The 21,758-nt window shown below is 32.2% G+C and overlaps 3 protein-coding genes across 3 annotated transcripts; all 3 read right to left on the bottom strand.

The window, feature by feature from the left end:
- Nucleotides 1-1,382: 1,382 nt before the first annotated feature.
- On the bottom strand, nucleotides 1,383-3,010 carry LOC107859299 (zingipain-2). The gene is made up of 2 exons (XM_016704264.2): nucleotides 2,421-3,010; nucleotides 1,383-2,098 (listed from the first exon to the last, which is right to left on the bottom strand). The coding sequence occupies exons 1-2, from the start codon at nucleotides 2,866-2,868 to the stop codon at nucleotides 1,515-1,517; spliced, it is 1,032 nt and encodes a 343-aa protein (XP_016559750.1). The 5' UTR covers nucleotides 2,869-3,010; the 3' UTR covers nucleotides 1,383-1,514.
- A 5,242-nt stretch (nucleotides 3,011-8,252) lies between these two features.
- LOC107861187 (phospholipase A1-IIgamma-like) lies at nucleotides 8,253-10,338 on the bottom strand. Its single transcript, XM_016706552.2, has 2 exons — nucleotides 9,594-10,338; nucleotides 8,253-8,864 (listed from the first exon to the last, which is right to left on the bottom strand). The coding sequence occupies exons 1-2, from the start codon at nucleotides 10,191-10,193 to the stop codon at nucleotides 8,259-8,261; spliced, it is 1,206 nt and encodes a 401-aa protein (XP_016562038.1). The 5' UTR covers nucleotides 10,194-10,338; the 3' UTR covers nucleotides 8,253-8,258.
- An 8,383-nt stretch (nucleotides 10,339-18,721) lies between these two features.
- Nucleotides 18,722-20,320, bottom strand: LOC107859298 (phospholipase A1-IIgamma). Its single transcript, XM_016704263.2, has 2 exons — nucleotides 19,683-20,320; nucleotides 18,722-19,545 (listed from the first exon to the last, which is right to left on the bottom strand). The coding sequence occupies exons 1-2, from the start codon at nucleotides 20,268-20,270 to the stop codon at nucleotides 18,940-18,942; spliced, it is 1,194 nt and encodes a 397-aa protein (XP_016559749.1). The 5' UTR covers nucleotides 20,271-20,320; the 3' UTR covers nucleotides 18,722-18,939.
- Nucleotides 20,321-21,758: the final 1,438 nt, after the last annotated feature.

The raw sequence follows: 21,758 nt of genomic DNA on the forward strand, positions 1-21,758 counted from the left end.
ATAATTTATTACCAGGAAAAAAGAAGAAAAAACTAATACCATATATAACTCTTCCTCCTTCTTTATCATATATATATATATATATATATATATATATACACACACACTAGTATTACATATATATCACACAATTTTCTTTATTTAGATACTTTCTTATGAATCAACTTAGATTATATACTTAGCTTAAAATTAGTTGAATTGATGCGAGTTAAAATGAGCTAAATAATTAAAAGATAGATGCCCGATGTTGGTGCCAATGTCTAAGTTGCTCCCCATTTTATAGATTTTTGCACATTTATCCACTTCAAAAGAACTTTAGTCATATAATGTTTAAAGTTTAAATATTCTACCTAAGATTCAAGTATTTTTTATCTGAATTCAAGCACATATGGCTAAGATGTATTCATTTTTATCCAACTTCAAACATGTAAAATTACAAAAACTTTATCAAGTCTAACTTCTAATACTACATATTTGATATTTTCCAAAATAAGGTACATAAACCTACAAAATTGATACATATTGATAATGGCAGCTCAACGAATTTAGTGGCTAAAAGTCATATCTTAATAAGAGGTTCTTAAGTATATTCAATAAAAATTAATTTTTGTGTGTATCATAGATAGGTAATTTGTGTCACACGTGTATCTTATATGCATTTCGTCGCCATACATGCATCCGTTGTCAATTAATAGAAATATTTTAGAATCGCATAGATATTATCATTAAATTTATGTGTGTGAATATACTATTATTGTGAATTATTTTCTGGCTTAATTTAATATTTTCTTAGAAATAAGCCTCCCAAAAATTTTTTAAGACCGAAGCTATTGCTTTAGTGAATTTATTATCGAGTCGTATCGAGTCGACCGACATGTTGTATAGTTGTTCAAATTTGATATATTTTGATAACTTTTAACTTTAATAAACGTGTCTGCCATTAACCCGATCGAATAATCAAGTGTGTGGTATAAATTGGCCAAGCAAGTTGGGAGTTGGTGGCAGCTTTCTCTTTCAAAATGCATCACTTGAATTATAGATATAAAGGTGAAATAGTCTTCCTAGTATAAATTCTAGTGCATTTCTTTGTGGCAACAAAAAACAAAAAAAATCCCATTATAAAGTTAGTTTTTCATTTACTAAGGACAAACTAATGTTATTTTAGAAGCAAATAATTAAGGTTAATCTTGTCCCTGTAAAGGCACTACTTTTTTACTTCCTCTTCAATTGTGGATAAAAACTCAAGTACAAAGTGCAAAACAATAAACGCTCACTAATTGACTCCAATCATTTTTTCATAACAAAGTTTTTTTTTTTTTTTTATTCGGCACGCCCATTGAAATCCCGATTTATCCGAATTGCGCATTGTAGGCCATTCTAGCTAGGATTAACAAAGTTACTTGTATTAATTAATTTCTTCATGAATCTTCAATTACTAGCTATATAGCCTTGGTAATTTCTTCTTAGTACATAATATTATAACAATTGCAGGTTTCTGTAGAAAGAAAAAAAATTCAAACAGTTGGGAAAGAAGCAATCCTGGCAATGCCACAATGTCCACCATCAACTTCAACATCTCTAGCAATTCTCATGTATCCTTGCTCACCCCAACTAGTACCCCATGAATTTTTCACCAGCCAATAATTTGTACCATCTTCTTCACTTGTACCATAACCTATAACTGTGACTGCATGATTCATCCTAGGGTAGCAACTTCCATCATATATCCCATTTCCATACAAATGAAATTCTTGGCTAGCAGCAATGCCAACAGATATTGGCTGATTAGCTACAGCTTGCAACAATGACGACTCACTTGCTGGTACTACTTGGTAACCACTGATTGTCACTGCTGCTGATTGTCCAGTGCTGCAAACACTTTGACCTTCTTGATAAGGATAGTTGGTCTCCGTGGTGATGCCCCCGCCATTATTCTGAAGTAAGTAATCATAGGCTCGAGTCATTAGTCCACCATAACAACCATTGTTGGTCGTACTGCAATCCAATAGTTGTTGTTCTGAAAGTGATATTAGTTCGTTGTTTGTGATTTGATGTGCTCCTTCTATAGCTGCCACTGCTGAAAATGCCCAACAACATCCTGGGATAGTATTCAAGCCACTCAAGTGTTAGTCTATTTAAAAACGAATGACATCTTTATAAATTTGGAAAGAACTGAACTTGAATAACTTTCCGTTTTACCCATAATAATGACGAGCTTGTATTATAGCTACACAAATCAAATATCATGACATTTTAAAGACCACACGATTTAAGAGGCTTAATCATAACCACACAAATCTAACGTTATGATGACATACTTAACCACAAGTTGGAAAAATCATTTTGATTAAACTCTGTGCAATCGTGTCCAATCAAACTACATTATATCAAATTAATCTATGAACAGGAACTGCTCTTACCACAAACACCTTGATCCTTGATTCCTGTGACAGCACCACTCTTTCTCCAGTCCATGCTAGCTGGAACTTCAGTCACACTATCATATTTAAAGGACAATGTTGTTGTAGCTATTGATTCTTGCTGGGATAATAATGAAGTGTCAAGCCCCATAAATGATGCCGTAAATTCCTCAGTGGTGAGATCAGCATATTTGTTGACTGCTAGCTTATAACGTCGAGTTCCATTCTGGTTGAACGATTCAATGAACTCAACGTTTCTCTTAAATGTTTTGAACCGAAGTTCCTTTTCTATCTCATCTTTGTATACACGTCCATGACGAGCCATCCATTTTTCATGCCTTTCAAGCATGGATAATCCTTTAAGGTCACGGGAAGTTACTATAGAAACATATAGATTAAGTGTGAAAAAAATAACAAGAACAATTTTGTGGTAAAAATTGAATGCCATCACAAATGGTAATGAAATATTGAAATAGGAACTAGCTAGGAAGTAGTGAGTATATCTTATAACCTAAAACAGTGGTTGTTAATTGAGTGAAGAAGCACATATCGTATTAGAGTTTATATAGGCACAATATTGAGAATATTTGTGTACAACTATTTCCAATTAGTGTTTGTTCCCACTTTACATTAGACGAAATGTCAATCATTTCCTTTTCCAGGACTAGACCAATTTTAACTTTTTAGGAGACTAGGAAGACTTCAATTCCCTAGGTTTAACAATAAAAGCAGAGTATTCTTTCTTTATTTCTTTTTTAATTGTCAATAAAGCATGCAGTAGCTTGAAGATAATTCATAATGATGGTATAATTACACACATGTTTAACGATAATATCTTGCATATACGTCGCACGAGATGCACACAAAAGTTAATTTTATTGAATATATTTGAAACATCTTATTAAGATTTGACTTTAGATTACCAAATTCGTTGAGCTACCCTTGACTATTTATAACTAATTAAGAAGCACTTTTTTCTTTAAAATTCTAGTTACATGTAAAAGAATATAATTCCGCAAAAAGTCACGTTAAATTTTTCGTTACAATTTCATTGTACGAAGAAAATGATGAGTATGTTTAGACGAAAATATTAATGGAGCAGCTAATGATGAACCAAAAGGACATTATATTAATGATTTAAAAAATTTAGATTTGTATTGCGTATTAATCTTAACTTCTCTATTGGAATTTCTTCTCCAATGTTTTTGTCAGCTTATTGATGTGAAAAGTAGGCCGCAACTCATAACCTGGAAGTCGTCTTCGTTATCTATAAAGTAGTATACTTATTTGTCCAATCAGTTGATTGGAATATAGAATCTTCTCATCTTTCTAGAGAATCTTAATTATCTACAAGCATGAACTTACAAAATATTTACTAAATAAAAATGATACACTGAGTTTGTTAGAAAATAACATACATTGAATTGCAAGACAGATGTAAAAATCGAGAAAGAAATTTGGAAACAAAATAAATGACACACAAATTTAACGTGGAAATTCAAGTCGGAAAAAAATCACGGGCAACAACGAGCTATTCACTATGTAGAAGGTAGAGTACAATCAAATCCTCTAGAATTCAAAATGAAGGAATGAGGACAAAGAAGATTTAATCTTCAGTACAAAAAGACACTGCCTCAAGCAGTTACAAAGAAAACTGATGCTGACTCTTTCCGTTACAGAGAAAACTATATAACACGAAAAAATATAAAAAAAAATGTCCCTGAGAAATAGGATACACTTCCAAAAAAACTGGTGACCAATAGCTGCACAATAAACACATGATCTGCTCAACTTTTCTAAAACTGTCAAAGTGCCAACAACCAAGCTTGAACATGAAAGAATGTTGAAGGCTTGAAGCATAATCAGCACAGAAGGAAAATAATTTGAGGCTAACTTTAAAATGTTTATTAACTATTACCAACAAATACATATATGGTTCAAAAAAACTTCTTTAAAAATAGTTATTAATTATATATAAACGATCATATACATATTGTGCGTTTCAGACATGCACAAGGGTCATGTTACTATACTTAGATCCAATTATCATATGTTCCTCTTCCAAGATGGGGCCGATAAATGTGAACATCAGACTTAGAAAAAGTATTCATGGACCAGCTAAGATATATACATCGAAAATAGTAATTAGAACATTAGAGATAACTCCAAAAATCTGGGTCTACTTCTGCGTTGGTATATTGGAATTTCTTCAGCGACGTTTTCGCAACTAATTATTGATATGTAAAGTAGACCAAGACTTGCTGTGCTATAATGCGGAAGTCATCTTCGTTAATTTGAGTATTGATTTGCCCAATAAGTTGATGGGAAAGTAATATTTACATCAAGTTATAACGACAATCACACAAGCTAATCATTTTAATTTTATTATTTCATGTGATACTTGTGTGTAGGAGTGTCCATAGGTCGGGGTAATTTGGTTTTTTTACTGAAAGAAAGCCAAACCAATTATATCGGTTTATTAAGACTATGCACCAAATCAAACCACATAAAATCATTTTTTTTTGTTTAGGTTTTAGTCGTTTTTTTTTGGGCTTTCTTATTTTTTTTTATACTCTTTATTTTTTACAATTATATTGTGATTGAAGACTAGATCAAGTATATTTTCACTCATGTGCTAAGAAAAAACAACAATTATGAAAAATTAAGGAGCGAAAACCTCTCTTACAGCTAAAAAGTAAGATGAAGAGTGAAAAGTTTAGGTTTTAAATTTATATTGGATTTTGGATAATTTTTTCTAAAATTACACAAATACACAATTTATATTTTCAATATTACCAAAAATCCCAACTCCCTAAACATATTACAAAAATCCCACACATACACAGAATGCTATGTATATGTCGGTTATATTATGTATTATAATAGGAAGAGAGAGTAAAGTAATTAAAAAAGTTGGGAGAGAGTGTAATTACTTTTAAAAGATTGGTATTTATGTTATTTATACTTAATTTTATTAGCAATTAATGGACAAATATTACAACTTAAATGTCCAAATATGATATATATATAGGAAAAAATACATAAAGTAGCATACTTAAGTATTAAATTACAAAAAATAGCAACACTTTTATCAAATTACATTTTGTAGCATATGTATTTGTATGAATTTATATTTTTGTAGCAATAGTTTGCAAAAATACAAAATACATATCAATCATAAGGTCAGTAAAAATCATATGTGTTTGTATTTTTGTAGCAACAGTTTACAAAAATACAAAATACAACTTGCTATACTATGTAATTATGAAACTGTTGCTATGAAACTCACAATTAAGGGGATAAGTTTGTTGTTTCTGAATTTTGCCCTATATGTGTGTGTACATCTACTGTCTAAATATTGAAAATTAATAAAACTAATTGAAAAAGTATTTAAAAAGTAGATTGTAATTAATATTTTATGTATAAAAAGTTAAATTACATACATACATACATACATACATACATATATATATATATACTAGTTTAGGCGTACGCGCCTTGCGCATGTACCTCACTTTAAAATATTTTTAAAAGTCCATCTACATTCATCTAACATTTATAAATTGCAACAAAATAATACAATAATAGAGACATCAAAATAATACAATTAAATCTAATCTTTATACAAAATTTTTTCTCAAAGTCGTCTGACACTCATTTATCACCTATAAACAATAACAAAATAATACGATAATAGAGATATCAAAATAATACAATTAAACTTAACCTTTACATAAAAAATTTCCTCAAAGCCAATCAATATTTACCTATCACCTGTAAACTACAACAAAATAATACGATAAAAGTGATACCAAAACAATACAATTAAACTTAAATTTTACACACAAAAATTTCTCAAAGCCGATCGAGATTCATCTAGGAACTGTAAACTACCACAAAATAACAAACTAATAGAGATATTACGATAATACAGTTAAGTCTAACCTTTACCTAAAAAAAATTTCAAAGCCGACCCACATTCATCTAATCTTTAAAATAAAATAATAAGATAATAAAAATATCAAAATAATACAATTAAACCTAACCTTTACATAAGAAATTTAAGCCAACCGACATTCATCCACGACCTGTAAACTATAAAAAAAATATAATAGTGATCGCAAAACTTCGATTTTGATCCAACTAATTCTTACCTGAGCAAAAATTTTGACCCTAAAGAATGACTTTTAATGAAAATAAAGAAATATATATATATACACATGTTAAATTCTATTATGCTGACAAAAATGGTGAATAAGTTGAGGGTTAGAAAATCAAGCTTCCACCAATCTAGACATGCAATCGAATCAAGTTAGATGAGCATCAATCATATTCTCCCAATAGGTAAACCATTTTGTTTTCTAGTTTAACGTACAATTCAATATTTATAGAAGTATTTCTTAATTAATAGAGACCTATTTTAGGAGTATTTTTCTAATTGAGTAATAGAAAAAAATAGATTAATTAATTCTTTTACCATATATTTTAAGAGTCTTATATATTTTAGGAAGTCTAGTAGAAAAAAATATTAATTAATTCTCCTACCATATATTTTAAGAGTATCATATATTTAGGAAGTCCAGTTAATATAATAAAAAATAATTAAATAATAAATTTTAAAAAATAATAAAAAGACAATTTTGTTCTTTTAATGAAGGGCAAAAAGTTCAAATCATATTTCTAATGATCTTCATACTTTTAATATATTATAGATATAGATTTCTTAATAGAGTCCTATTTTAGGAGTATTTTTCTAATTAAACAGTAGAAAGAAAAATATTAATTAATTCTCCTACCATATGTTTTAGGAGTCTCATATATTTTAGAAAGTCTAATAGAAAGAAAAATATTAATTAATTCTCCTACCATATATTTTAGAAGTCCCACATATTTTAGGAAGTCTAGTTAATATAATAATTAAATAATAAATTAAAAAATAGTGAAAAGATAATTTTGTCTAAAGAAGAGTCTTTTAATGAAGGGTAAAAAGTTCAAATCACTTTTCTAAGGGTCTTCACACTTTTAATATATTATAGATATATATATTATGTCGGTTTGATTTGGGTTCGGTTTGACTTTTTTTTTGTTAACACTAACCCAAACCAAGAATGATCGATTTTTTTTTTCAAACGCCAAACCAACCAAATCAAACCATAAGTCGATTTTTTTTTCTCGATTTGGTTTGGTTCTTCGGTTTGGTTTGACTTGACGGTTTGATCTGTATAACTCTACTTGTGTGTATTGATTAATAATTATTTCAGGATAATTTGAGGAGGTGATTAGACATGATATGGAGTAGCTTCAACTTACTGAGGACATGACCCTAGATAGGAAGTTGTGGAGGAGACGAATTAGGGTAGAAGGTTAGTTTGAGTTTAAGATATTGTTTCTTTTGATGTATTTCTTGAACTATCTTGCTTATGGTAGTATTAAATATGCTAATTTCTATTGTATCTATTTTATCCTATTTTGTATCTTGTTTTTTTACTATTCCTACTGTTACTGTTCCTTATCTTAGAATGTCTTATTTTGAGCTGAAGGTCTATCGATCGAAAACAACCTCTCTATTTTACATTTGAATAGTGGTATGGATTGCGTACACTTACCCTTCCCAAACCCCACTTGTGTGAATATACGGATTGTTGTTGTTGTTGTTGGCTAGAAACATTTTGGTTTCTACTTGTTTGACAAGATCAGTTAACACTAGTAACATGACACGTTATAGATGGATACAACTTAATACATGTCCCTTCGAGGATATATAATAAAAGACAAATCAACTTAATACATGAAAAACAAATTAAATCAAATTGAAATAAACATAACATTTGAACTCTCTCAAATTTCATAATCCTCACGATCCATAAGAACCCAAGATTTATCTTCCTTTTGAACCATTCCTTTGTTCTTTTCAATCCACCACTTAGCAGGCACGCCGTATTCTACCTTCAATACATCCTCAGATTTGTTAACAAGAGCGATATCGCGATTCACTTCTAGTTTAAAACCAACACCCACCCCTACACCTTGAGTGCCTGCTACTCCATGCAAATAAGCCTCCAAATTATGCCAACTTAGAAAGTTTCCTGGAGACTTCAAGTAATTGGATTTGACAGTGTCAATTAGTAGTACCTCTCCAACGTCTACATAGCCAATGGGTGGATATTTCGGAACAATATCTAATATGTTTTCAACTCTCAAAATATGTAGATTTTTCAGTTTTGAAAATGCTGCCCTGAAATTGAGATCGCCAACATTTGGACTTGCGAATACAAAAGCTGTCACTGGAAATACCTTTCCATTGCTTGTTTTGTTGAATCCATTGTAAACTATGTCAACTGCATTTAAGGTTGCTAGTGCTGCACCTAGGCTATGTCCAGTTACAGTTATGCTGACCTTTTCATTCTTATATTCCTCAATCAATCTTTTCACTTCTTCCAGGACCTACAATGAAGAATTAACATAAAATAGATTTATTATGAAGGGAAAAAAAAGAAGAGAAAATTCAAGGAAGGTCAAGTATATGATCATTAATTCCCACTCAGTTTTTGGTCAAGAGAATTGGGGGAAAAAAGAAGCAAGTGTCGTGATAAACTAAAAAAGTTGGTGCTACTAGTGATCTTAAGTTCCCTTGATTGTGGAGTGTTATTTCTTAGAAAAGCTTTGTTATATCTTATTCTCAAAAAAAAAATAAAAAATTGATCATTGTCTAATCCGGTCCAAAAGCCAATTAAGTTGAGATGAGTGAGTTAATATGAGCTAAATAATGCTTGTGTCATCGCCAAATCTGTCCAACTCTTATCAAGTTTTTTTTAATAATTTGTTTAATTATCACACAAATTAATAAGGAAATTTGTTCTTTATTGTAGCTACACATAATATGTGAAATTAAAAAAAAGTATTTAAATATTTAGAGACAGTTTGCCGTAAGTTAATTTGAGCTACAGAGACCAAATCAGTTCATCTTTAGATAAACTAAATTTAGACTAATCAAGATGACCAGAGTAAATAACTTGATCCGATTGGAAAGCCGATAATCCTTTGGGCTAATCTTGCTATGCCTGAAAAGACATAAGTTTGTGGGTAAGATATCAATCCAAATATAAATCATATAATAACATTATTGGAAAAGTCAAACACACTACAACACAAGTGAAGACAAAATATTTGTACCTGGTCTCTAGAACTGACTTTATTAAATGGTGATTTTGGATCATCTGTTGTATATATGCTGTTCCATCCTTGATGCACCAAAGGTTTAAACAAAGGCAATATTGAACTCCCATCACCAAAAACTTTAGGTGCTGGCACTAGTAAAAATTGAAAATCATTAACCCATTCCAATGTCCTAATTGACCCCCTCCATGCAATTACAATGTCCCTTCTCCCTAATACAGCCTTCCCCTTATCAGTAGCCACAGCAATGTACCCCATAAAATTTGATTCCTTACTCCATGCTTCCCTTGACCATGATTTTACCATAAAGGCCTCGGGAAGCGGAAAGGACGATGTCGCGTAAAAATATTTTGTCACGCGATACTTTTCGGGGTCTAGTCCAAGTCCAACTTTAGCAAAGAGGTGTTCCATCGAGTACCTGCTACTTCCCGCATTTTTTGACACTTGTTCGGAAATAAAAGTGTCATAAGTAGCTTGAGATAATTCTCCATATTGAATGATGTATTTTCGAAGATTAAGATCCAGAGGATTCAATAACCCTTTCCAATTTTCTTTGCCACTAAGCTCCTCCCATTTCTCAGCTATGCTAGCCGCCATGGATTTTGTTTCTTTCTCTTTTTTCTTTGTACTTGCTTTTCTCTTGATATGTTTGTAACTTGCATATTAGAGATCGACTTGAATTTATAGAGGGGTACTCATCATATTTTCTATTTTCTTTTTCTTGAAGGCATCACTTCTTCTAATGTTTCTCTTGAAACGTGCTGTCATGCATGCATGTGAAAATATTTTAGTTATATACAAGAAGATAATGATCTGTGTCAGAGATGAATTACAAATGATCAGTGCAGGTTAGAAAATGCTCATTATATCCTTTTAAATTCTTGAATTGGGTTAAGACATGTCTAAATAATATAATCCATCATGAATAATGAGGACTTACATGACGAACTTCCAATAACTTAAGTTCGATGCAAACTGATTATTTCTCTCATTTCAATTTATGGAATATATAATTTGAATCTACACGAAGTTTAAGGGGAAAAAGTTTCGATTTTGAAAATGTGATAGTATGTCATAACATTATATATGTAGCTATAAACTTTTGAAACATATGGACTTAACCATGCCCGTATAATACACATTTGACTGATGATCAGCTAAAAATAGTTACATTCACTAGCTTAGTATACGAAGATGATACTCTATTTTTATCAAAAATGTTGATTAATGTATTCATGTCAATTTCTTTTCTAAAATAGGCATTAGGATTTGATCCATATGAAGAAGTTCTAAAGAATATGGAAGTAAATTGGCATATGTATACTCGTAAATTTAGTCCATAAATTTCCAGTATAGAATCTAATTATTCTAAAATAGTGTTCCTGTAGTTACGTTATTGGCAACATGTACAACAAGGAAAATAGTAATGTTCAAGTGTGTGCTCAAATGGCTCGTCTGTCGTCTCCAAGATTGTTGTTAGTGCAAAGGCATGTAAATATCTAATAATTAATTAAGTAATCCAAGTAGATATGAATTAATTACAGGTTCGATTGCTTAATTATTAGTACTTCCTACGTTCCCTTCCTCCTCTCTGGGTGCCTAATTAAACCACCGCAGTGAAGTGATGATTGGGTGAGGATACTTCCATCATGTAGCTAAGTACAAATAGACCTGTGGTTGATCATCTAACTAAAAATATATGTCTCAAATTACTTATTTACTTAATAAATCAAGTTAAAATTAATTTAAATTTTTTATTTTTAACCCTACTATTAATACTTTTTGAAAGTATAAAAATAAATTAGTTAAATTTTAAGAAATATAATTAGTAAAACTATTCTTCCAATTTGTGATCTTTTAATGAGGGAGTAGTGGGTCTTTAATGGAATAGACGTGTTTCACCTTTTTTTTGAATTTAAACACACGTATAATCATTTTATTATGTTAAAGTGGAGATCCCGATGAAAAGTCAACTTCTTAGTTCACAGAGAAGCCGCTACTCGTTCAGTTCGATTTTATTTGTCCATTTTACGTTTAAAATACAATTTTTCATGGAGTATTATTTATTCATTTTCTTATATCAAGATCGAATATATATTTAGATTATGTTTTAACAAATTAATTATTCATTAATCAAATCATTTTCAAGTCTTAACACTATATACCAACTAATATGAATATAATAATAAAATACATAATTTATTTATTACATAATTTATTTATTATTTTTAAAGAAAGAGTAAAGTTTATTATGAACAAGTAAAAGTGAACATACATCAGTATTTCATCCATCATTTCCTCAGAAATATAATCCTATGCATGAAAAGTCACAAATGATGAACTTAACCATGGAATAATGAGTTGTCTAATCGGTCCAAATTTGGGTGAATCATTAACCCTGGAATAATATGAGCTTTCTGAGATCTTGACTCAGCTCAATAGGATGAGATACAGAAAATGGAAGAGATACAAAGTGAAGAGAAGGTAAAGAAGAAGGAAGAAAAGAACTATCAGTCTGATTGTATTGTATTGATTAGTTATTATTGATACATGTTCAGGTACTATTTATAGATCATCTATATGGTTAGTTACAACTAACTCTAATACTTAACCAACTATTAGTTAGTTATAACTAACTTATTGAATGTAACTAACTTTCGGAAAGTAACTAACTTTTTTTTTTGTCTAGCTTACTAACAATCTTCTTCTTCTTAACACTCCCTCTCAAGCTAGGAAGGGGTGAATATGTCACACATTCCTAGCTTAGAACTGGGATAGGTATGTTGTACTCAACTAAGTCCCTTAGTGAACAGATTTGCAGGTTGTTGTTGTGTTGATATGTATCATGTTGTGATCATTCCTTGTAGTATCTTCTCCCTGATGAAGTAGCAGTCTATGTCTATGTGTTGAGTTCTCTCATGATAGACAGAGTTAGCAGCTATCTAAAGAACTAACTTGCTGTCACTAAATATTTCAGCTGAAAGTGTCAACTCAAGATCAATCTCTTTCATCAAACCTAGTATCCACACAAGTTCAGCAGTTACATCTGTTATGCTTCTAAATTCTGCCTCAGCTGAGTTCTAGACACAATAGTTTGTTTTTTGGATTTACAAGACACCACAGAGTCACCAATCTTCACAAGAACCCAGTGATTGACCTTTTAGTCTGAGGACAAGATGTCCAGTCTGCATCACAATAGACACTTACCTGACTATTTGTACTACTGGATAGAAGTATTCCTTGACCTGGTTGATTCTTGATGTACCTTACCACCCTTATAACTGCTTCTATATGAGATTTTTTGGGGTATTGAAGGAACTGACTTAGTGTCTGAACACTAAAAGATATGTCTGGTCTGGTCATAGTTAAGTACAACAACTTCCCAATCAGTTTCTGATAAGCTCCTTGATCAGCAAGAGGGTCATTCTCTGATTTTTCTTTAACATGCTCATCAAATTCCACAGTAGTCAGCTTTGCATTATAATCAATAGGATTTGTTGTAGGTTTGGCTGCTGCTAATCTAAGATCAGACAAAAGTTGTAGAGCATATTTCCTCCGATGCAATAGGATCCCTTTTTCAGACCTTGCAAACTCAATGCCCAGAAAGTATCTCAATTCTCCAAGATTTTTCATTTTGAAGGCTTGTTGTAGGTCTGTTTTTGTCTCTTCTATCAGTTTCAGGATTTCACCAGTAATTAACATATCATCAACATACACAAGTATTAGCACCATGCTCTTGTTTGTTCTTTTCACATATAGAGATGGATCATATTTGCTTTGAATAAACTAAAACTTCATCAACACTTCTGAGAGTTTTGAATTTCATTGTCTAGGGGCTTGCTTCAATCCATATAAGGATTTGAAAAGTCTACATACTACATCCTCCCCCTGACTTGGAAAACCTTCTGGTAAGCTCATGTATATCTCATCAGTAAGATCTCCATTTAGGAAGGCATTATCCATATCCATTTGATGCAGAAACCACTTTCTCTTTGCTGCAGTAGATAATACTGTTCTCACTGTCTTTATTTTAACCACAGGTAAAAAAGTCTCTTTGTATTCTATACCTTCTTTTTGGTTATAACCTTTAGCAACCAATCTAGCCTTAAACCTTTTCACCTCTCCTGTAGCTTTGTATTTTATCTTGTATACCCACCTACATCCTATAATTTTTTTCCCTTTAGGTAATGTGACAATATCCCAAGTATGATTTGTTGTAAGTGCTTCAATCTGATTTTTCATGACAGCTATCCATCTAGTGTCTTTACAAGTTTCTGAATAAGTAGTGGGTTCACAATCAGAGGAGGAAAAAGCAACAAAGGCTTTATAACCATATGATAGAACATCATAAGCTACATGGTCTGATATAGTATAGGCAACATCTTTGTGGATGTTAAGAGATACAAAGTTAGATATCCACACTAGTGTTATTCTGTCTCTAGCTGACTTTCTTTGATTTTGTACCATGGGAACAGATGGTACTAGCTCAACCTCAGCTCCTTGAGGTTGTTCTTGTTCTGCACTTTGAGGTGAGATCTCCACAGGCTGTGATGAAGTGTGTGAGATATACTGAGGCTGCAAGTACTCTTGTGCATCACACAAAATACTCTGTGAAGGCTCCACAGGAAACACATGTTGAGTGTACTCAGCCTGACTACCCTGCTACTTGAATAGGAAAACATCCTCTCTGAATGACACATCTCTACTAACAAACACCAATTTGCTGGCTAGATCAAACAACTCATACCCCTTTTGAACTTCAGAATATCCCAGTAAAGTTATGGCTTTAGCTCTACTCTGTAGTTTATCCTATTCATTTAGCACTTTTGCATAGCATAGACAACCAATGACCCTGAGATGACAACAATTTGGCTCTCTTCCATGTAACTTTGTATAAGGTGTTTGAAATTCTAGAGCTGAATTTGGAAGTCTATTGATGATGTACACAACAGCTAAGACACAATAACCCCACAGATGGATAGGAATCCCTGCCTGAAACCTCAGTGCCCTTGTCACCTCAAAAATGAGCTTGTGCTTTCTCTCAACTATACCATTTTACTGAGGAGTATAAGCACAAGTAGTTTGATGCACAATGCCTGAAGTTTTAAACATCTGAGTACATACTGGAATTGACAAATTCAGTTCCATTATCAGACCTTACTACTTTAATAGTTTTGTTAAACTGAGTTCTAACATAAGCAATAAACTGTTGAATCAGTACACATACTTCACTTTTAAGCTTCAACAAAAATACCCAAGTAAATCTAGAGAAATCATTCATAATTGTTAAGAAAAAACTTTTTTCATTCATAGTGGAAACTTTATAGTGACCCCACAAGTCCATGTGCACAATCTCAAAACAACCTGCAGTCTTAATGCTGCTAAAACTGAAAGGTAACCTATGTTGTTTTGCAACAGGACACACTGCACATTTCTTTACAGTTTTACTTACAACTTGGCTATTCTCAGGTACTAGTTTTTGTAGTATGTTAGTAGATACATGACCAAACCTTTGATGCAACACCTGTACTTCTGCATATTTGGCATTTTTTTTGGTTATACATGATCCATCTGCTTCACCACTTGGCACTACATTGATTGTACTCTTGTTATGTTGATCTCCTAATAGATATAAGCCTCCTTCTAGTCTACCAATCGTCCTCACCCTTCCAGTAGAGAGATCTTGGAAGACATAAAAATCAGGAAAGAAGGTCACTGAGCATTGCCACTCTTTGGTCACTTTAGGATTTGACAGTAGATTGTATTGAAACTCAGGCAAGTGATACACATCAGTAGTAACATTTTCTTCAGTCAAAAAATAGCTTCCAACATGATTAACTATGGTTGTATCACCATTTGGCAGGTACACTTGACTTGCAGGCTTGGTTAGAGATTTTCCATGAAGCTGACTCAAATGAGAAACCATATGATTTGTTGCACCTGTATCAGTTATCCATTCATTTACTCTAGATGCTACCAAAAAAGCATTACTGATACCTGCTACATTAGCTGACTCAGGTTCATTAGTTGCTTTTCTATTTTGATTGATCAACTGAACAATCTATGCATATTGTTCTTTAGTGAAGGCTGCATTTCCCATTTGATTCAGTTGAGATATCTGCACACCTGATCTAGATTGTCCTCTTGTATTTTGATGATAATACTATTGTTCTGAGATAACATCTTGATCTAGTATTTCATTGTAGGTTGTACCTCCTTCAACTCTAGGTTTCTTCTTGTTCTTGAAGTCTGGTGGATACCCAATGATTTTCCAGCAACTATCTTTAGTATGACCCTTTATTTTGCAAAAGTCACACTGAACATTGTAGTTTTTCCTTACCCTTTGAAACTGACTATTTCCTTCTGTATTTCTTGAGTACATAGCAACATCACACCCTTTTGACATCATGACAGGATTAGGACCAAGAATGCCTGCATTGTTAGCTATAGATTTATGACTTTCATCACTCAAGATCATAGCATAAACCTGATTAACTGTGGGCAAGGGACTCATAAGTAATATCTGACTTCTTTCTTAGATATACACATCATTCAATCCCATCAGAAATTGAAACAGTTTCAATTTTTGGAGATGTACCATAAATTCTCTTGACTTATCACACTCACAACCAGGTGCTGGCACTAAAACCTCAAATTCTTTCCAAAGATCTTTCAACTTGGAGAAACAGATAGACACAGATGCACTTCCCTGTGTGCATGTAGCAATTTCTTTATGTAGATTTAATGTCCTAGCACCATCAATCTTGTTGAATCTTTTATGCAAATCATCCCAGACTACTTTAGCCACAGAGGCATACATGATACCACCAAGTAGAGATTTGGAAACTGAATTCATTATCCAAGAAAGCACCACAGCATTAACCCTTTCCCACTGGTTTCTTAGTTCTACAGAGAACTTGTCTTTCGAACAAGTTCCATCCACCAGCCCCAACTTATTCCTTCCTAGTAGAGCAACTCTCATAGATCAACACCGAACAAAGTAATTTTCGATACCTGTCAACTAAAATGATACTATTTGAATACCACTTTAATCTGCAGGATTAAGGAAAAGTGGGTGATTATAATCAATGACAAGACTGCCATTCTGCGCAACAGGTACAACTTCTCCGTCAACAGAAGCCATTCTTCACAACTCAGCAGTATAACTTGTAATTGCAAACACAAAGAATAGGATATAATATCCAAAAACTTTAAAGATCACACAAGAACTGATGCAAAACTTATCAACAATTAACCTGAATGTTAATTCCCAGACCTATGATCTGAGCTGCGAGCTCGTGGCTTTGATACCATGAAATAATATGAGCTTTATGAGATCTTTACTCAGCTCAATAGGATGAGATACAGAAAATGGAAGAGATACAGAGTGAAGAGAAGGTAAAGAAGAAGGAAGAAGAGAACTATCAGTCTGATTGTATTGTATTGATTAGTTATTATTGATACATGTCCAGGTACTATTTATAGACCATCTATATGGTTAGTTACAACTAACTCTAATACTTAACCAGCTATGAGTTAGTTATAACTAACTTATTGAATGTAACTTTCGAAAAGTAACTAACTTTTTTTTTTTGCCTAGCTTACTAACAATCTTCTTCTTCTTAACAAACCCCTTATTTATTAGCTCAGCTCATGCATTTTAACTAACTCATGTTGACTCATCTTAAAATTGAAATGATAGTAGCCAAGTTGAATCATAAGAATCATGTCAAAATATTCTGAAAGAGATGGTTTTTTTTGTTTTTTTAATTTGATATGTACTATATATGTGACCGTAAATAAAGAAAAAAAATAATTTTATTAGATGATTAAAAAATATTTTTAAAAACAAAAAAATTAGAACTTAGTTAGAATTTAACGAGTTGAGCTATGATCCTATTTTTAGCCCATTTTATTCCAATTCAATTTAACCAAATAACAACATTATAAATCCTGATAGTTTTGGATATAATTACTGAAAATCTCGATATTTTACATAATTACTAAAAATTCATTTTGAATGCACAAACAGTTTTTCCATAAGTACTATTAATAATTAAAAATAAAATAACCATAACAATAAGCGGTATCACTTTGTATATTTATACCCAAAATTAGTCCGCTTATTTATGCACTCAGGCCATTTTGATCCATCCAAATATAACCTAATTTGTCCAACATTGGACGTAAAATCAGGAGAGGAGATAGCTTGGGTTTAGGAGGTTCATTCGAACCCCCTCAATAGAATATTACAATATTTATTAAAATTATTTATAACGAATGTAATTAAACCCCTCCAATTAATTTGTGTATTTACTTTTTCTTTTTATATATATTTTGAACACTTTAGTAAAAATGCTTCAAAGTCCTGCTTGACATCGTAGGACTTGTTCCAAATTAGATGTTGATTTCCAACCTTCATTCTTCTTGTTCTAAGAAATAATAGTCATATTACAGCTTTCATAAGTGCGAGGTGCACTTTGTTAAAGTTGAACCATTTGTAATCATAACAAATTATAATGCGCCCCCACTTTTTACTTCTTTCACAACGACTTTTTCCAATATGTGAATTAGAAGCATAATATTCATGACTGTTTTTTTTTGGTTAATATTCATGACAATTACTTCCCTGTGAACTAATATTCACCGTTTACAAAAGTAGTGTACTCATTTTTTTTAGTTCCCTGTTCTTACTGGACTTATCATGCCTGAAAAAAGACAGAGGGATAAAACCCACATCGTTAATCTGTAAACTGAAAGAAAAAAAAAAGGACAGTCGGTAAATATATATATATATTTTGGTTAAACGGTAAATATATTAATAGTGCCTTCCCAATTTTGGAGCCTATTGGGAAGTTATGCTAACTTGGCAACAACTATCCATCTTATTAAGAGTCTCCTATCCAAAAGGAGATGGACAATTGATTTTTTTATATGAACTTTTTCAATCTTTACCTTAAAAGACGGTGGATTATTAAAAAATCATATACTCATACGCATGCAGCATAAGTAGACCAACTAATCATCTTGAGTTACATGATATGATTATTTTACCTTGCATGATTTAATAGATTAAGAACATTATCCAATCTTTTAAATAATTTAAGGCATAGAAGTTCAATGGATACACACAAACTCATATTAGACATTAAAAGAAATAGATCGACATACAAATTTATCGTATGCGTGACAAGAGGAACCATAACACATACATACTCCTATATAATACAAACAATATAGGATGTAACTTTTCCAAAATGCTCTCGAAAACCTTTTATTCAAACATTACATGAAAAAAAAAAAAAAAAAAAAAAAACAAAGCCACATGAGTTAGCTCGCTCCCTCAGAATTCATACTCATCGCGATCCAACATAAACCAAGATCCATCTTGTTGTTGAACCATTCCTTTGTGCTTCTCAACCCACCAAATCCCAGGAACACAGTATTCGTCTTTCAGTATGTTCCACTGCTTGTTGACAAGTGAAATATCGCGGTTCACCTCTAGTTTAAAACCTGCTAAAAGTCCTAAACCTTGAGTGCCAGCAACTCCATGCAAGTATGGCTCCAACAAATGCCAGCTGACAATTTCTCCAGGAGGCTTTACATAGGGAGATTTTGTGGTATCAATCATTAGCTCCTTCCCAACGTCGAAATAACCAATGGGTGGGTATTTCGGAACAATATCCAGTAAGTTGTGAATCCTCAAGATGTGAAGATACTTCAGTTTGGAAAATGCATTTTGAAAATTGAGATCCCCAACTTTAGGACTTGCGAATGGAAAGGCGGTTACTGGGAATTCCTTGCCGTTGCTTGCCTTGTTGATGCCATTGAAGGTTATGTCAACTGCATTTAGTGTTGCAAGTGATGCACCTAGACTATGTCCAGTCACAGTTATGCTGACCTCTTCATTCTTATATTCCTCGACCAATCTTTTCACTTCATTGATCACCTTAAAAGATGAACGAACTATATCAGACTCTTTAGCTTCATCACTTATAGTTAAGCATACTGTACTTGAAAAGAATCATATTCTTGTAAAAGCATGGAATTAAGTATCATCTAAGAAAATTAAATATTAACATGCACCTGATCTCTGACACTAGTTTTATTAAACTGTGATCGTGCACTTTCTGATGTATAAACGTTGTAGAAGCCATGATGCACCAAAGGTTTAAACAAAGGAAGCAAACCCCCATCACCAAATATTTTTGGTCCTGGGACAAGTAAAAACTGAAGGTCATTAACCCACTCCAGCTTCTGTATAGTTCCTCTCCAAGCAACCACAATATCCCTCCTTCCTAGTGAAACTTTGCCCTCATCAGTAGCCACAGCAATAAAACCCATAAAATTTGATTCCTTACTCCATGCTTCCCTTGAAAATGATTTCACAATGAAAGCATCAGGAAGTGGAATGGATGAGGTGGCATAGAAAAATTTGGTCACGCGATACTTTTTTGGGTCAAGTCCAACCTTAGTAAAGAAATTTTCCATCGAGTATCTGCTAGCTCCTGCATATTTGGACGCTCTCTCCGTGATGAAAGTGTCATAAGTTGCTTGAGCTAATTCTCCGTAATGAATGATATATTTACGAAGCTCAAGATCCAAGGGGTTTAATAACCCATCCCAATTGTTTTTCCCACTAAGTTCTTCCCATTTCTCAGCCATGCTACCCATTTTTTTCTTCTCTTTCTTTGTTTTTATTTTGTTTTGGTATTGTGAACAACATTAAGCCCACGAATTTATAGGGATCAGGCAACTTTTTTTATTTCAAAGGTTTCTCATGCGTGAAACACGTTTTGATTTTTATTTTTTTCTTTGTTCACTATGCTTGGAGATCTGTAATAATTGAAATGACCAAGCAATTAGTGCTGATAGTAATTATTGAATTTCTGAACCATCGTAATTCGCTCCAATAATCATTTGCCAGTTGTAATACGATCAGCATTGGAATATCTGAAATAATATCAGGAGATTATTTTAAATACTCGCAACTCGTTAAGTATTTATTTGTTAAATTGATAGTCCAAGTATTAAGAATTTTCCAAATTATATCAAGTTTTAACTCATAAAACTCACTATGCTCTACTTCAATCACATTAATAATCTTGGAACGAATTAAACTCAGATTTGGTAAGGGCGAGAGAGAACATATTATTTGCACACTTGGTGTGAACTATCTTATTGGCTGATTGATTTGACCTGACAAATTGTATTACTTTTATCCATTATAAAAAGAATAATTTTTTTTATAATATTTTAATTTTAATTTTCACGTGACTTATTTAAAATCATAAAATTAAAAAATATTTTAATATATTTAATATAAATTTAATTTAAAATTATAAAATTTAATAATTTTTTATCACCTTAAATTTTGTATGAGTCTAAATAGGCATTCTTTCTTTGAAACGGAGGGGAGTAGTGTCATTTGGGACCTGTCAGGATGTCATGATGTCATTTACCATGTAGCCATGTGATATGAGCTGTTGGAACCTTTGAATGAAATGCCATCCCGAAAATTTTAGAGAAAAGATATCATTTCACCAGAATTTTTATTCAAAATTTACTTTAATATTGAAATTTTATAAGTAATTATTTATCCTTTTATTATTGTTTCAAGTGAATTTAATATTTTCTCTAACGAAAAAAGTATTTTTCACACGCTCAAACTTGTGTAAAACTAAAAATAACGTTTAAAAATTAACTTGATCCCATATTTATTTCTTTTTACTTTTTTATCTCTCCACCTTTCTTTCTTATTTTTTTTTTTGATTTTCCAAGATATCCCCACAGCCGACAGCCGTGAGACTAATTCTCCATTCCTCGGTCAGCGCATTTTGCGGTAGGGAACTGGCCACAGAGTTTGCTCCATTCGCCAGAGGCGGGAATCGAATCCCCGACCTCTTGCTTAAGGGGCATAGCGCTGAACCACTATGCCAACTCTGGTGGTTTTCTTTCTTGTTCACAAAGATAGATGTTACCCATCTTTCTTCTTCGATCAATTGCTCCATTTATCCTCCTTTGTCACCATCTTTTATTCCACCAAATTAAAGAAAAGACACTATTTTTTTTGGTTGGGATGCATATTTGGGTTATCAAAGAATGTAATCGTTATACTTTAAAGATTTCGAAGAGGGTATTCAATTGGGAAAATAGAATGAT

This window comes from Capsicum annuum, chromosome 2 (assembly GCF_002878395.1).
Source record: "Capsicum annuum cultivar UCD-10X-F1 chromosome 2, UCD10Xv1.1, whole genome shotgun sequence".
Classification (NCBI taxonomy): Eukaryota; Viridiplantae; Streptophyta; class Magnoliopsida; order Solanales; family Solanaceae; genus Capsicum; species Capsicum annuum.

Bases quoted from the DNA above. Each gene is read 5' to 3' on its own strand.
- LOC107859299 (XM_016704264.2), bottom strand. From the start codon at position 2,868: ATGGCATTCAATTTTTACCACAAAATTGTTCTTGTTATTTTTTTCACA. The intron at 2,099-2,420 runs GTAAGAGCAGTT...ATACTATCCCAG, and splicing joins CAAGGATCAAGGTGTTTGTG to GATGTTGTTGGGCATTTTCA.
- LOC107859298 (XM_016704263.2), bottom strand. From the start codon at position 20,270: ATGGGTAGCATGGCTGAGAAATGGGAAGAACTTAGTGGGAAAAACAAT. The intron at 19,546-19,682 runs GTGCATGTTAAT...TCATCTTTTAAG, and splicing joins AAACTAGTGTCAGAGATCAG to GTGATCAATGAAGTGAAAAG.
- LOC107861187 (XM_016706552.2), bottom strand. From the start codon at position 10,193: ATGGCGGCTAGCATAGCTGAGAAATGGGAGGAGCTTAGTGGCAAAGAA. The intron at 8,865-9,593 runs GTACAAATATTT...TCTTCATTGTAG, and splicing joins AAGTCAGTTCTAGAGACCAG to GTCCTGGAAGAAGTGAAAAG.